This window comes from Strix uralensis, chromosome 4 (genome assembly GCF_047716275.1).
Source record: "Strix uralensis isolate ZFMK-TIS-50842 chromosome 4, bStrUra1, whole genome shotgun sequence".
NCBI lineage: Eukaryota > Metazoa > Chordata > Aves > Strigiformes > Strigidae > Strix > Strix uralensis.
In genome coordinates this window covers 116,061,394-116,076,368 of record NC_133975.1, presented here as the reverse complement: position 1 = coordinate 116,076,368, position 14,975 = coordinate 116,061,394, and the positions used below count along the sequence as shown (strand labels likewise).

At 43.1% G+C, this 14,975-nt stretch overlaps 1 protein-coding gene across 2 annotated transcripts in view; it reads left to right on the top strand.

The window, feature by feature from the left end:
• The window catches only part of PRIMA1 (proline rich membrane anchor 1), a 54,698-nt gene that overhangs the window by 21,175 nt on the left and 18,548 nt on the right, over nucleotides 1-14,975 (top strand). For both annotated transcript variants that reach the window (XM_074868669.1, XM_074868670.1), the window contains exon 3: nucleotides 9,212-9,341. In XM_074868669.1, the coding sequence (XP_074724770.1) occupies nucleotides 9,212-9,341 (130 nt within the window). The remainder of the gene's footprint in view (nucleotides 1-9,211; nucleotides 9,342-14,975) is intronic.

Sequence of the window (14,975 nt, the reverse complement as noted above, 5' to 3'; positions counted from 1 at the left end):
TGTACAGTTACAGCCATGCTCCAGAGGTGAGGGGTGGTGGGATAGGATATTGCTGGTCTAAAGCAGTTCTTTGGTCTTTCCTCGCTGGGTGGTGTCTTCCTCCTGTGCTTGTTCTCTGTGACAGGATCTCAGGGAACAGGTCCAGCAGAGCAGCTTTCTGGGTCACTGCTCTTTGGGGACTATGATAATCCAAATCCTTTCCATCATGTTCGGATTTACTGGAGATGAACTTGCCCCAAGTAGACTTCATCTGTTATTGAAGCTGTCATCCATTCCTGCTTTACATTCCTGCTGCATTGGCCTGGTCCCTCAAGTTAATGATGGCTGTTAATAGATCTGGCTTTCTGTGCTGCCCATCCTGTGCCCTTCTTCCCACCCTGACTCTCTAAACAGGTGTTGTGGTTTAACCCAACTGACAGCTGCTTGCTCACTCCCCTCTGCGGTGGGATGGGAGAGAGAATTGGGGGGGAAAAAAAGTACAGTTCGTGGGTTGAGATAAACACAGTTTAATAGAACAGAAAAGGAAGGGAAAATAATAATAATAATAATGATAAAAGAATTAGAATATGCAAAACAAGGGATGAACAATGCAATTGCTCACCACCCACCAACTGATGCCCGGCCAGTGCCCGAGCAGCAGCCCCTGGCCAGCTTTCCCCTGAGTTTATGGACTGAGCATGATGTCATATGGTACCAGGAGGGGAGCATTCTGTGCCCAAAGCCCTCCAGCCAGCAGCTAGATGGGTTTGGTTATGACCATGGCTTACCATGGGGTAAGGAAGTTGCCCCATTGCAGTGATGGCCAAATCCAGTTTATCTTTCTTCAAGGTTTAATTGTGCCTACATGCTGCTGGCAATGGCTCCTGGTGCTGCCACTGGCTCATGTGGTTGAGGCTAGACCTACTTGGAGTCTTGGATCCATCATAGCTGAAATCTGGGAATGCCTTTACCTTCCCCACCCTGAGTCTGCTCACAGTCTTTGCTCTGCATTTGTGGCAATCTGACAGCAGTGCAGGGGAGGATTATGGCGTCTTGCAGGCTGTCTCTGAGGCCTTGGCCTGCTGGTCAGGGAGGGGGGCTGACCCAGCCCCTGGGCCTCCTGTTGATACCATCCATTGCCTTTGGCGTTTGATGTGATGTGCTCCTGCATCAGTTGAAGCATGGCCAGGTGTGTTGTCTGCAGGCAACAGGAAGGGAGGGTGATGAGGTGATCTTTGGACCTGCTAGCGAGACAGTGAAGTGCATCCATTCATATCTTATAGCTCCTTTATCTTTAAAATGAATCATTTCAGACACATACAGAGGTGCCCCAAACGTGAGTGTTTGCCTTCACGTGTTCAGCCAGTGTAAAGAATCTCAAGTGCAGGGAAGAGGGAGGGGAAAAAAGGAGTTGGTAGAGTTTCTCACATATTCTGTCACCAGCACTTACTACTTAATCCTGAAGAGCCACTCAGAATGCACACACATTTAACAAAACTGTTGGCAACAATTTCATTTATATGGATGCATATGTATACCCCTTTATATACATACATTAACTATATATACATACCACGTCTAGGTATATATGTGTGTTTATACACATACATATACATGCATGTGTATGCATGTATGTATATACATATATATATTGTGTGTATATGTATCTATACAAACACCAGGGAGTTCCTCTCACAGCATGCAGAAACCTAACACAGTTAGACAAGCCTCTTTTTCCCTTGCCAGTGGCAAATGGCAGTCGTTCCTTCTGTGAGTCTGTACCCAACCACCTGCCTGAGCGTTGCCTTCTGCGGGCAGCTGTGGTTGCAGTGTGAACATGAGTTCAGGTTGCCCTCTGGCTGTGCGCAAGCCCCAGGGCCTGTGCATTGCGGCTGGCGTGAGGCTGGGGCGAGCAGAGGAGCCACTGCATGGCATGTGTGCATGCACGGCTTTCTGCCCTGGGAGGAGGCACCAAGGCTCCCCATCTCGTGGTCAGACTCCTCTCCCCCATCCTCCCAGGAAATTTTCCCCTCGAATCCAAGAGTGTCGATGGATATGGTTCAAATGGAACACATTCTTTGCTTATTCCTGCAATGCCGTTTAGAATGACAGCTGAAGATCTATATTTGTATCAAGGTCTAGCAGTACCACAAACTTTATTAGAAGGCTCTTCTGAAGGATTTGTTTTTCCTGTGCTGGCTGCCTCTTGCTGTTAGAAGCCCTGGGTACACCCAGCATGTTCCTACCACCTGGATTATCCAAACACATCTGTAGGGGTTCCTATGTGACGAAACATGGCAAACAGAGGGGACACCTGAGCAGACACTGACTCACAGATCTCTCCACATGACCCCAGGTTAGGTAACAAAACCTGCACCCAGAGTGCCCACAGCCTCCAGGGCTCTGGGGACTGAGCTCCTGACCTTCAGCAAAATTTCAAGCGGTGCTTATGAGTGTCATCATGCAGATGCTGGTACAAGGTCATCAGCTGGCACCAGTATCACAGCTGGGTGGACTTCTACATCACTTGAGCTCTTGACCCTTTTTTATTAGCTGCCTAAGGCTTCATTCTGATGTACAATTAAGTTAACCAGCATTAAGTTAATCAGCACTCACTTTGGGGTGAATTTACACTGCTGGAGGAAGTGAAGGGCCTTACATGAAAGTAGACAAGAGACCTCAGGATCAGCACTGAAGTCAGCTTTCTCAAAAAAAGTGTGGGCATGTGATGAAGGCTCTCCTTGTTTCTCATCTTTTACGCAATAGAGTGCTTATAGAGTAAATGTCCAAGTAAATGTCCAAGCCTTGGTGTGTAACTGTTCTTCTGTAGGGTTTCTCGTCCCAGAACCCAAGTTATTTCACATTAATCAGAGGGTTCATTGAACTCCTCTATTCCACAGGGGGTTGGATGAGACATCTTGATGTGAAGAGACCCAAACTGCAACAGATTCAAAATCCCTCTACATATTTAACTGGGCATGGAGTGTCCTGGGAGTCTTTTCATATACCTTAACATCTGAAATCTATCTAAACCTCTCCATGTTTTCTGGGCTGGTTCCTGCATCCCAATGTGACAATGGCTGTAGGAACTAGTGGCTTCTTTCTGTCTTGCAAATGGAGGTGCCAACATGCAAATTATTTGAATATATCAAAAAAAAATAAGGCAAATAAGAATGAAGATGAGACTAGAACCCCAAATCCTGCCTTAGCCAGCAGATCAACAGGTCTCTAAAATGTGACATACACAGAGGTTTCTAGAAACACATTGCCTGCATCTCCAATTCCCTCTAAGTTCTAACCAAGACTGACAAAACACTTGAAGCCCTTGGAATATGAGCCTGTCTTCAAAATAAAATCCAATATTGCTTCCTAGCATGCTAATTAAAAGTGCATGGCTGATTCAGGCAGCAGTACAATAGCAAGAGGAGTGCTGCAGGCATAGAGATGACAGGGTTTAGCCTGTTGTGAGTATACAGTATTAAAAATGGGCAGATGTCTCATAAAGATGATTATGCCAGCACTCTTGACCTTTCTGTGAGAACAGGAATAAAAGCAGGAGGAAAAACAATAATCAGTTCTGATTTATTTTGAAAGCACTCTTCCTTTTTTAGGCATGAAGTTACTCTTCTTGTAGAGAGGTGAGGGGGGTCACTGTCACCCTTCCACGTCACATCAGTGCGCACTCATCAGCTGCTTGGGACTGAGCCTGTAAGCAGATTGACACACTCAGACCTCAGCCAGAGACACCTCCCCTGGGATTGCACATGGGAGCATGGGTCACTGCCTCCCTTAGCTATTTTCTGGCTCAGCCTTGTGTTTGGTTTGGGTTGGGTTTGTTTTGCTTTGTTCTGTATTATTTTGTTCTGTTTTGTTCTGTTTTGTTTTGCTTTACTTTGCTTTGCTGGGCTGGCTGATGGGTGAGAGCTGATGGAACGGGATGCTCTGATGCAGGCTCCCTGCCTCAGCATCGCTGCTGAGGGCTGCGCAGAGGCACCAGCCCAGCCCAGCATAACCCCCTCCAGACAGACTTGGTGGTGTTACTTTCTAATGTCCTGGCATTCCCATGCAAAGAGTGATTAGCCTAAAACCCATATTGCAATGGAAAGTAATAACCCTAATCAAAATAAATGACAGGAGTACTGGATTTCCAAAATCCAAGCCTTATAAAGTACAGCCATGACCACTAAAGATAACCTAAGGGTGTATCCAAGGATTCCAAGTTCCATTTCTATATTCTGTCACAGGCAGTATGTGTCGCTTTTATAACATACACAAAATGATTTAATGCTTAATCCAGAAGATTAAAACAGCTTCATCACTGTTTTTTGGTTTTGGTAGCTCAGGGCAATTTTGAGAGTGACCCACTCCGAGATTTGCTAAAAAAGAAATCAGAGACTTCTTTGTAATTTTATGGAAACTTCCTTTCCAGTGACACAACCTCTATTTTTGTGCCTGGACATTGAGGGAAACCCTCTGTAGCTGAAGTAATCTTTCCTGGTATGCACATTTCTGCCTTGAGCCATGTGTGTACAGATACTTGCTAACATTAGAACTGGAGCTGTGTCTTTATGCTGAGCCTTCAAAACAAATATAGTCAAAGAAAGCAAGTGTGTAAGATTTTTGTGATGCTGAAGTAGTTTGCAGGATGCCTTTGCTCTAAAAGTACTTTTTCATGAATTTATTTTCAGTAAGTTTGATCCAGCCACCCACTGTAGGTCTGAAATGGGTCTGTTTATTCATTGTATTTATTTAGGCCCGGTGCTCTTGGGAACAGGAGAAGCTGTTGGCCCTCTAAGAGTAAACATAACCAACATTTGTACTTCATATATTTTAAGGCCAAGAGAAAAAAGGCATTGTGCTCATGTGGACTTTCCAGAGACAGAGCATTTTCTTTACTTACTTAATTGTTATTCTGAGTCCAATCTCTTTAGCTGAATTTAGACTTCTTTTAGGAAAAATGAAAGGTCTACCTTAAACTAAATTTCTCAGTGAAATACTCCACCAGAGCTGATAGACTATTGTAATGAATAATTACTCTTAATGGTAATAATTACCCTATTTCTAATCTAAATAGACTCCACTTGTGGTGAAGTACATTCCTGAGTCATTTACAAACTCTACCAGTATCCATCATCCTCTTTTGGGGAGAAGGGGGAAATCACTGTTAAAAAACACATTCTTTCAGCAGTAACTTCCCGTTTATAGTTAGATTTTGAGACATACCAGTTCTCTGGCTTTTAACTGAATTTATGTGTGCCACACTTACTGTGTGGCTTTATAGTTTCAAAACCCCAACATCATGTGGAATTAAGTCGAATGTTTACCAAAGTCTAAAGTTGTCACGCCAGCACTAATACATCTGTTTATCAAACTAGTAATATCCTCAGAAAATATCTAGTTAGTTTGACAAGATGTGTTTTCCTAAACCTATGCTGTTTAGCATCAATTATTTAAATATTTTGTTAATTGATTGAGATCTTCACTATTTTGGCAGGACTTCTGTCAGGATGACAGGCTGTGTTTGCTTAGCTCACCGTGCTTATCTTCTTTAAAATGTCATCACTTTCCTACCACTTTCCACCCAATGCTGTGTTCAGTGTGCAGAAAGACACTTCAGGGTTTAGGAGAAAAAGCACATTTTCCTCAAGTTTTGCACTGTGAAAATCACTTTTTTTTCATTCAGCTGATTTTGAGGCTAGTGAAGAGCAGCCAGGAATGAGCCAAACCAGGAGGCAGTCGTGCTCTGAGCAGCTCAGGCTGCTCACATGAGACTGGTGATGGGTACCGAGGAAGCAAACACCATGACCAGGCTGGCCAACCCTCAGCTCTTGGTAGCACTGCAGTAATGACAAAGGGACTCCCTGCACCCAGGGGTGTCCTCTACTCCCCAAATACACCACTACAAATGACAACAGTACGTGGCTTGCTGTTTATTTACATGACAAGGGAAAGGGCACAATTTGGTTCTGAACCCATACACCTTTTGGGGGTTTATAATGGATTCGAAAGAGGTGGTACAAAGAAGGAGGCAACCATGAGAAATGTTTTCCTGCATTTTGTCAAAGATTTTGTAAGATGATGAAATAACAATTGTCACCGTTATAGGTAGTGTAGGACATCATCTGCTCAGTGTTGTTTATTATAATTTCAGTATCTTCCTGGAGGGGGGTTTTGTCTTCGCTCCTCCAGAGAGGGCTCAAGAAATGCATTTCTATTACCTGCAAAGTGGCACAGTTGAAGGATGCTGCAGGCGTCCTCACCCCAGGATCATTTCAGATCATTGAGGGCATGACACATGTGGACTCAGCCCCTCCCAGGTGCAGCCTGTTTTTTCTACACTGCAGGCGATGAGCTGGGGTCTGGGACACAGGCAGAGGATGGAGAGCCTCCCCAGCCCTGGGCTGCCCCAGGGAGCAGAGCTGTGAGCTCCAGCCCAAGGGGACAGAGACATCAATGCCTCCCTAACATCAAGAGCTCAGTGTAGGACTCACCAAGAGGCACCTCCCTGAGGACATGGTGTGCCCCAGGCACCTTGCTGGCTCTTTGGGAAGTTTCCCTCGTGGCTGACTTTCCCAGCTGCACACAGAAGCATCCTGCGGGCCAAGCTTGGGCATCCCATCAGGATAAGAGGATTAAAAGCAGTTCTGCTCTTCCTCAGAGGATAATTGTGAGGAGAAATGCATTAAGGATGTAGAAATGCCACAGTAATGAGGGCTACATGAATGCATACTGAGAAAGGCAGAAAAGAGCATGAAACTAGGAGCTTACTGGAAAAAGAGTGGATGTTTCTAAAGAAAACAAGATTACCTAACACTGTAATAATAAGGGGCAGAAGTAGAAAAGAATTTTTAAAGCTGTATAAACCCACCAGCCACTAAGAAACAGGCTTTGATAGCTTACAGTGTGATTTCTTGTGCTTCTTTCTGAGTGCCTGGTCTGGCCCAGTGGGGATTAGGTGGATTAGGGGTCTCCTCCACATCAGCAATTCTTATTTTCCTGTCATTAATAACTACATATAGGCTGTCAGGAGTCATATTCACTGTTCAATCCCACATATATCTGTTTATTCTCCATGTAAAAATACTGTGATAAACCATCAAGGGGCACATGATGCACAGGCATGTGACAAACCTTGCTTTATACCCTGTCTCTGCCATTCGTCAATCTCATTTGTTGTGCCTAGGAGCAACCCAGTGTCACCATCTCATTTTGCTTTACAACTAGTTTGGTTGGTCATGCCTTTGAGGAAGAACAAGGACTAGATAAGGAAAGCCATACTTGCCCCATTTTTTATGATATCATCTAATTTTACATGGCATCTGCTAATGGATGTGTTCCCTTTGATTTCACTGCAACCTTTTGTGTTTGTCAGGACACCACCAGGAGGGTAGGGTTGGCCCTGAGACTGCCTGCTCCTTCATGCAAGCATTTTGTCATCTTTGAAATGCCTTCTGTTCTGGAATCTTAGGAAATAACAATACTGAAAACTTGCAGAGAGTGCTAAAAACATTAGCGTTATCACAACACAATAAATAGTTTCACCACCCACTGAAAACTGAATTCTTCAGCTGACATAGTAATAAAGTAGAAATTCAGTTGCTGAGATAGTCTGGGTGTGGACACATTGTCAAAAGAGGAGCCAGGAACCACTAGTTCTTAAAATAACTTAATTTTTCAGCTTTATTTTTCTCTCCCACAGGAAAAAATCCCCAACAAACAAACACAAAAATACCCCACCCTCACAGTCAATATATGTACAATAAATTGAAGGCAATATTTGCTGAACAAATATGATCATAGTGATAGCACGTGTTGAAGGCTGATGCATGTGAGAAAGATAGAACCTCTTAAGTGGCACCAAATGCTGAACTGCCTATAAATTACCGAGCTGTTGGCTTCATTATTTTGACTTGCTTCTTAAAGTTCTTTACCTCATCTTTTTCTAAGGTGCTCCTGCAGATTTCTTGCGGTATATGTTGTCAATTCTTCTATAGATCACGCAACTGGAAAAAAAATCTTTTCTCAGTAATTGTGTACTTCAGAATTTAGCCTAGAGTGTTAACCTAAGAGTATGTGTATGTCTTTTCCTAATCAAACACAGGAGGCACAGAGGATGTCAGATCACAATAAACGATGAGGTGTGATGACGTATTTTAACTTGTGCAGCTATTTGTGATGTGTATAACTGGAAGTTGAGAACATAGGATATATCAGATCAAATAATTAGACTCAAAAAAAAAGCCTTTTGCTATATTTAATTATCTCCCCTACTTAGCTGAACATGTAGATTTAGACAGTTCCGTTGACTGATTCATTATTAAACTTCATTTAAGGTGACCCAAATTCTCACAGAGTTTATGTGGTTGCACGCACTGTGTTGAGTCTCTTCCACCTCTGCATACACTGGTACTGCTCGTGGCATTGTCTGATGCCCACCATCCTTCAGGAAATAAGTGTTCCCTCAAAGCATGGGAAAAGGAGTATGGCCCTGAAGGAAAATATTTTAACTAAATGCCACCAGTATTCCTTCTGATGCACAGTATTGTTTGTTTTGAGTGGTACTTACATAGACAATTCTAGCCCTAAATTGAATAAGAAAAATATAATAATAATACTACTTTATATTTCCATGAGTTAACATTTCTTAATGCTAACATTTCTTTACTATTGGACTTACAATTCAAAGACAATGTAACAGGAAAGAAGCTTATTAACTATAGTCTTCTAAAAGCAATTAATAAATGTAATAAAATTCCCGTTCTTTTAAAACAAATCCCCCTTCCTTGCTGCAAGGTTACAATGATAGCAGCTGCAACACTGATTGGTAGGCACTGCTGCAGCTCCCCGATAAACCTCCCCTAATGGGGTTTTAAAGCCTACCCTTATCAACGTAACATCTCTCTCTAAAACTAAATCTGATGCAAAGGAGATGGCAAATGCAGAGGGAGAAGAGGTTTCCCACAGGTAGCAGAGCTGAGCTTTCTCCGTCGTGCTGAGCACCAGGTTGTGGACAACACAGAGAACTTAGTCATCTGGGGCCATGACATAAAATATCTAGTACCAAACAGAGGAGTTGATTGCTTAGAAAAAAAATGGGTCCTAAACGTGAAATAACCTCTTTGCATGTATCTGTGGCCCTGGCATAGTGCTATTGCCTGGGTGACTGAAGCATATCTGATTATACACTGTTCATTTGGGAGAACTCATGTGTTTTTCCACACTATTTTTACAGCTCCCAAGTCTACCTTTTGTCCCACTGAAGAGACCTGGTGGCCAGGCCTGGTTATTATCATTGCAGTATGCTGTGCCACACTAGTGTTCCTCTTCGTAGTTGTCATCATTTGCTACAAAGCCATAAAAAGGTAAGACTCCAGATGCTTATACTGTGCTTAGGGCAATGCAGCCCCACAAAGGTTGAGCCAAGACTTGGCTGACATCTTGTTTTGTTTAAAGGCATCCTAAAGGCAAAATGCATCCTGTAGTCAACATGTGTTTTCATTGGAAAATCACTTTATGTACTATATCCTGCCTGTGTAAAGGGTGAAGTTCAATGTACAGTCATGGGCATGAGGAGGAGAAAAACTAGAAATGGGATAGAGTCACAATGTTCAGATTAATAAGAACTTCATCAAAGTCAAATTGCTGCAGGTTGCTGGGGAATGTGGATAGCTTTGGCTTGGTCAAGTGTACAGGTAGGAAACACTGTCCTATCCACTTCTGGTAGTATTCAAAATTTACATGTGGGATATGAGATTTTTTGGCCCAGGCCCATCGCTAATTGTGGCATTTCAATTGATGCAAGCTCTTCTAACTCAAACTCTAGGGTTTAACTCAAACTCTAGGGTAATTTGTGTTCGTTTTCATTTGGAGACTACTTCTAATTTATTTTTGCTTCAAAATGATCATCTACAGAATCAGATTCAAAACCTGTCTCTTTTAATGTTAAAAACATATGTGAAGCCTATGTACAACACGGTGCGTAATAACCATTTCAGATCACTGTCTTTGCAATAGATATGCTTGCTGTTGTGGTTTGAGCTCAGAAGGCAACTGAGGACCTCACAGCTGCTCATTTACCCTTGCCCCTCGGAAATGGGAAGGAGAAAAATACAGCAAAAGGCTCGGGAATCAAAATAAGGACAGGGAGGGATGTCTCACCCATTATGGTCACAGGCAAAAGACAGACTTATTAGGGGAAGAGGAAGAACATCAGTTTAATTAAAACACTAACAACAACACTTAACAAACAGAATAGGACAGTGAGAAGTATTACCATATCTTAAAAACACCTTCCCCCAACCCTCCTCTCTTCCTGGACTCAGTTTTTCTCCTGATTTCTCTACCTCCTCCATTCCAGCAGCACAGGGGGGCAGGGAATGGGGGTTATGATCAGTCCCACTGTTCCTTCCTCTCTAGGGAAGAACTCCCCACATTCTTCCTCTAGTGTGGTGTCCCTCTCATAGAAGACAGTGCTTCATGAACTTTCTCCAACATGAGTCCCCGCCATGGGATGCAGCTCTTCCTGTGCTGCTCCAACGTGGGTCGCCCCTACATGTTTCACTCCTCCCAGCACCGAATTACAACAGCAGGGGCTTCCCACAGAGTCCAGGGCCTTCTTCAGGCACAGTCACCTGCTCTGGCCTGGGGTCCTCCGTGGGCTGCAGGTGGGCATCTGCTCCACCGGTGACCTCCATGGGCTTCAAGGGCACAGCCTGCCCTCTCACGAAGGGCTTCAGGGGGGTCTCTGCTCCAGCGCATCTCCCCCCTTTCTCCTTTCTTCCACTGACGTCAGTGTTCACACAGATGTTCTCCTCCCAATGCCTCCTCACAACTCCCACAACTCCTTCTCACAGGTTCCCCTTGTTAAATGCATTATCACAGGGGCGCAGCCACCATCACTAATTGGCCTGGCCTTGGCCAGAGGTGGATCCAACTTGGAGCCAGAGGAGCTTCAAAAAACTTCTCACAGGGGCCACCGCTGTAGCCCCTCCCCCCGCTACCAAAAATCCCTGCCCCGCACACAAACCCAACATATTTGCATAGGCCTCCAGTAGTTAGAAAGTATTGACTTAATTACGTAGAAAAATGGGAGTGGGAATAATTTCTTCATCTGAATAATATTTCATATTTCTGGTGGAAAAAGTCAAAACTTGAACTGCAAATCCAAAGTGTCAATTTAGAGAAGAAAGTAACTTGTGGGAATTGTAGCCCAGATGGACAGAGGTTTTTTTCTCCTCTATTGGTTTCAGTATGGCTCTGACAACACCCCACAGTCATGGATTCATGGTGTCACTGTTTTGTACCATGGGGGTCTTGGGCAGTAGCTGTTAGTACAGCCGGGTGACCCAGCCAGCAGTAGAGAATGCAATATGCAGTCCATAACTCTCATTAGATATTGCAGTGACATCTGAATTGCGGCTTGGATTAAAAGATGTTTTTTCAATTTTGTGATTTTTGAGTAATATGTTGGGGGGGGTGGTGAAGGAAAAGAAATCAAAATACCTTTCATGAAAAACGTTCTCTGCACGCAAAGCAATTGCAAGATTTTTGATGAGCCGCAACAGGGATATCACAATGGTGGAGCATTGCACATGCTTTGTGGTTGTCTGAAAAATTTATGCAGGATTTGAAGGATAGTGTATCCAAGAGCATCAAAAAGGGAGAATTCAAATGAGAAGACAGAAGTCTGTATTTAATTTCTTATTAAATTTACATAAGTATCTTTGCTATTCCAGTTTAGCTAAAATGAATGCTTATTAATTTTGAGAAGTTGGAAAGTTTTTGCTCTACCAACAGCACTTTTAAAAAATCATCTATGGAGGACTGAAATTGTAGTCCAGTTGGATTGGTACCACAGTGCTAAATTTCTTACTTGTAGTTCCTCTTTTACCATTGACTGCTCATATGGGATTGGTCCAATTCTACGTGGAAAGTTGTATTAGTTTCAAAAACAGATATTGTATTTGTCTGCCTAGTGCCAAATTGTGAATGATTTCTGCCAAGACTGCAAACTATACCTACAGGAGCAGTAACTCTCCAGGGCAACTTGTGCCTAGCAAGGAATTGCTCTTCAAATCTGCAGTGATGCTGGTAGATGGGAGGAACAGAAAAGAAATTTAAACAAATTTAGAGCTGCCTGAAAAGGCTTTGGGAGTTCACTTAACACTCTCATGTTTTGTGTTGGTGAAGAATAATAACTGATACTTGATGAAGACACCCATTATTTTGCAAGAGTGTGAATATCAACATAAAAGTCAGCCGCTTGAACAGGCATTAGGCTCACAGAAAAGTGAAAATTCCTCTTAGATTTTCTTATTGTTGACATTCACACACCTGACAAACGCTAAGCTGAAAACTGCTCAGATGTGGGAGGGACAGCTATAAAAGAGTCTTATTAATTATGTTTTTACAGACTAACTAGAGCATTTCTTTACATCAATGAATCGTCCTAAAACAGCTCTGCTAAAAGGATGCCTTGAAGTGCCTGGCAGCATTCCCCAGTAGTTCAGGTTCCTTGATCCACTGTAAAAGATATCTACTGATAAATGCTGAGAAATAAGACATTTCACAAGAGAAGCATCTCTGCCTTCAACACAGAGTATTATCATGTATTGTTGAGCTGAACTGGCTTTAGCTAGTGTGAGAAATCCTTCACTCTGTTTTTTGCTGGGAGGTAGAGGTGGCTAGAGAAAGAGTAAGGGGATTAATCTGGGTGATGCTAAAGCCAAGAGTCTCTCCCTCTGGCTTCATAACCGTGCTCTGCCCCATCCTTTCTCACACCCCCATCCCACCAGCTCTCCTCTGCAGTCCTCCTCCCAGGACCTCATTCCTGCACATCTGGAATTGGGACCTCTGTCATTGCGGCATCTCCAACAAATCTGTCTCCCACCCCCATCTCCACTGAAGAGATGCTGAAGAGCGAAATAACAGCAGTCATCTGGTTGTAGGGTGTAGGAAGAGTTAAACATTTTAGTAGGAAAGTACAGGCAGAGATTTATTTGCAGAGAGCTTGGATCTGTTGTATTAATCCCTCACTTTCATAAGAATCAAATTTGAAGTAGAAAGAAAAAGAAGAATCCTATTGTGCTTAAGTTAAATTCTCATCAAAGGGCTAGACCCAATCAGACTCTCTCATGTCTGCTTTTCTGTAGCAGGAAGAGAGGGAGTGACTGTCCTTAAGCTATCATAACTCAACTGTATTTTTATTCAGTCTGTATAAAACCTGTTTCTCCTGAGGTGGTTTTTTTTCCCTCATAAAAGCTGAAACTTCAGCATATCACCAATTCTGGGCACTAAGGCATTTTGTGATAACATACAACCTAGTGGATTGGTGCTTCTTTGTATAAAATAACTATGAGAACCAGGCAAGCATGCTGCTGCCTCCATCCCTGCATCTCCTGTGGAAATACTCAGGTTCTCCCAATAAGAAATGGTCATAAGAAATGCTGAAATCTTTTCCAGTGGATGGATTTGACCTCTCTGGTCCATGAGTGAATTAATATCAAAATGTACCAATCAGCTTTAGTTCTCCGAGAACTGCTAGACAGGTTAAATTCTTGGGAAGATGCATATAGGGCAATTCTTTGAAGGCTCTTAAAGCAGCCTCTAAATTTCCTATGTGTGATGCTGGTGTCTGCAATGTTGGACACTGCATGACCGGCACACCGGGTACCGATGTGTGCTGCTGCATAGATCAGGCACCTGAGGAGATCGCACGTGATACTGTGTTGTGCTGAAGCATGGTTGCACACAGGGTGATAGCACCCTCAGTTTGGCAGTGCAGGAACAACTATTTTCTCTGGTCTTGGTGACAGAGCAGTATTTCCTTTTTTTAAAAAATGTATATTTTCTCTTAAGAAACTTTTCCATGGCACATTAGAAAAAATTTAAGGATTGGCACTTAGCACCAGCAACAATCAGAGTCTGTGACACTTGTAGATTTCTAGGAGAGGCTTAATCACTGGCTAGGGCTCAGACCCACTGTAAGCAGTGAGACTTTCCTGCTTATTTCATGGATATGGAAAGTGATCTCACAACCATCGATTTCTGTAACACATAGCAAGAGCAGATGAGTAACTGGTTCAAAATTTTGAATACCTCCAGGTATTTCTCTACCATGTCTCTGTCTGTAAAAAACTGCCATTCTTTCTCTTTTCCTGCAAGACTGTCACCAAGAAGTAAAAGTAGGAAGTCCAAGGGCAATTCATAAACTAGCACAGGAAGGAGGAAGCTGGATCATTTCAGTATTACGTGGTTTGTGAACTTGGGCAAGTGCACTGTGAATGCCATCAGCTCTAACAGATCTTCATCTGGTGTAAATCAGTGTGGATTGAAAAACAATCAGCAGAGCTCGATTCATTTTAATCAGCTCTGGAGGTGGCTGTCTCTTAAGCTTTTTTTAACATCTCCAAGCACCTCAATAGTAAGACTGGAGGGAAGTAAACACAGTAAAGAGGATTAACAAGAGTTGTTTGGTAAATAAGCAACTGAGATGGGGGAGAGGGACCTGCAGTATGTAATCCTATTTTTGCAGCTCACTGGTGTGTCAGTGTCTGTGAGGGGAGTAAGAGATTTACATAAAAGGGAAAAATAAACCCCTGTCTCCCTGTATGAAATTAAGATACTGGAGCTATCTCTCAAACCTTGAAGGGTTTGAGGAAGGCTGAGCATCCTGGTCTCCAGCTGATGCGCCAGCTGTGCAACCTGGCAGGAGGTGTTTCAGATGGTTTTCCAACATGTGAAAAACCTGTACTTAGTCTCTCCAGAACATCCATACAGTCTGAGATGACCCATGAGCAGCCCATTGTGCCTAGGGATGTGACTCCTTGGCTCTGCTGGATTTTAGGTAGGATGAATACCTCTGCTCTCAGATGTACCACAGGGTTTGCTGCCAAAGAGCCCTCTTGCTAAATCGGCAGAGAAAGTAGGCTGATGATAGCAAAGTTTTACATGATATATCTTCTACTCACTATTCTAACTATGTCAAGCCGGTGTTT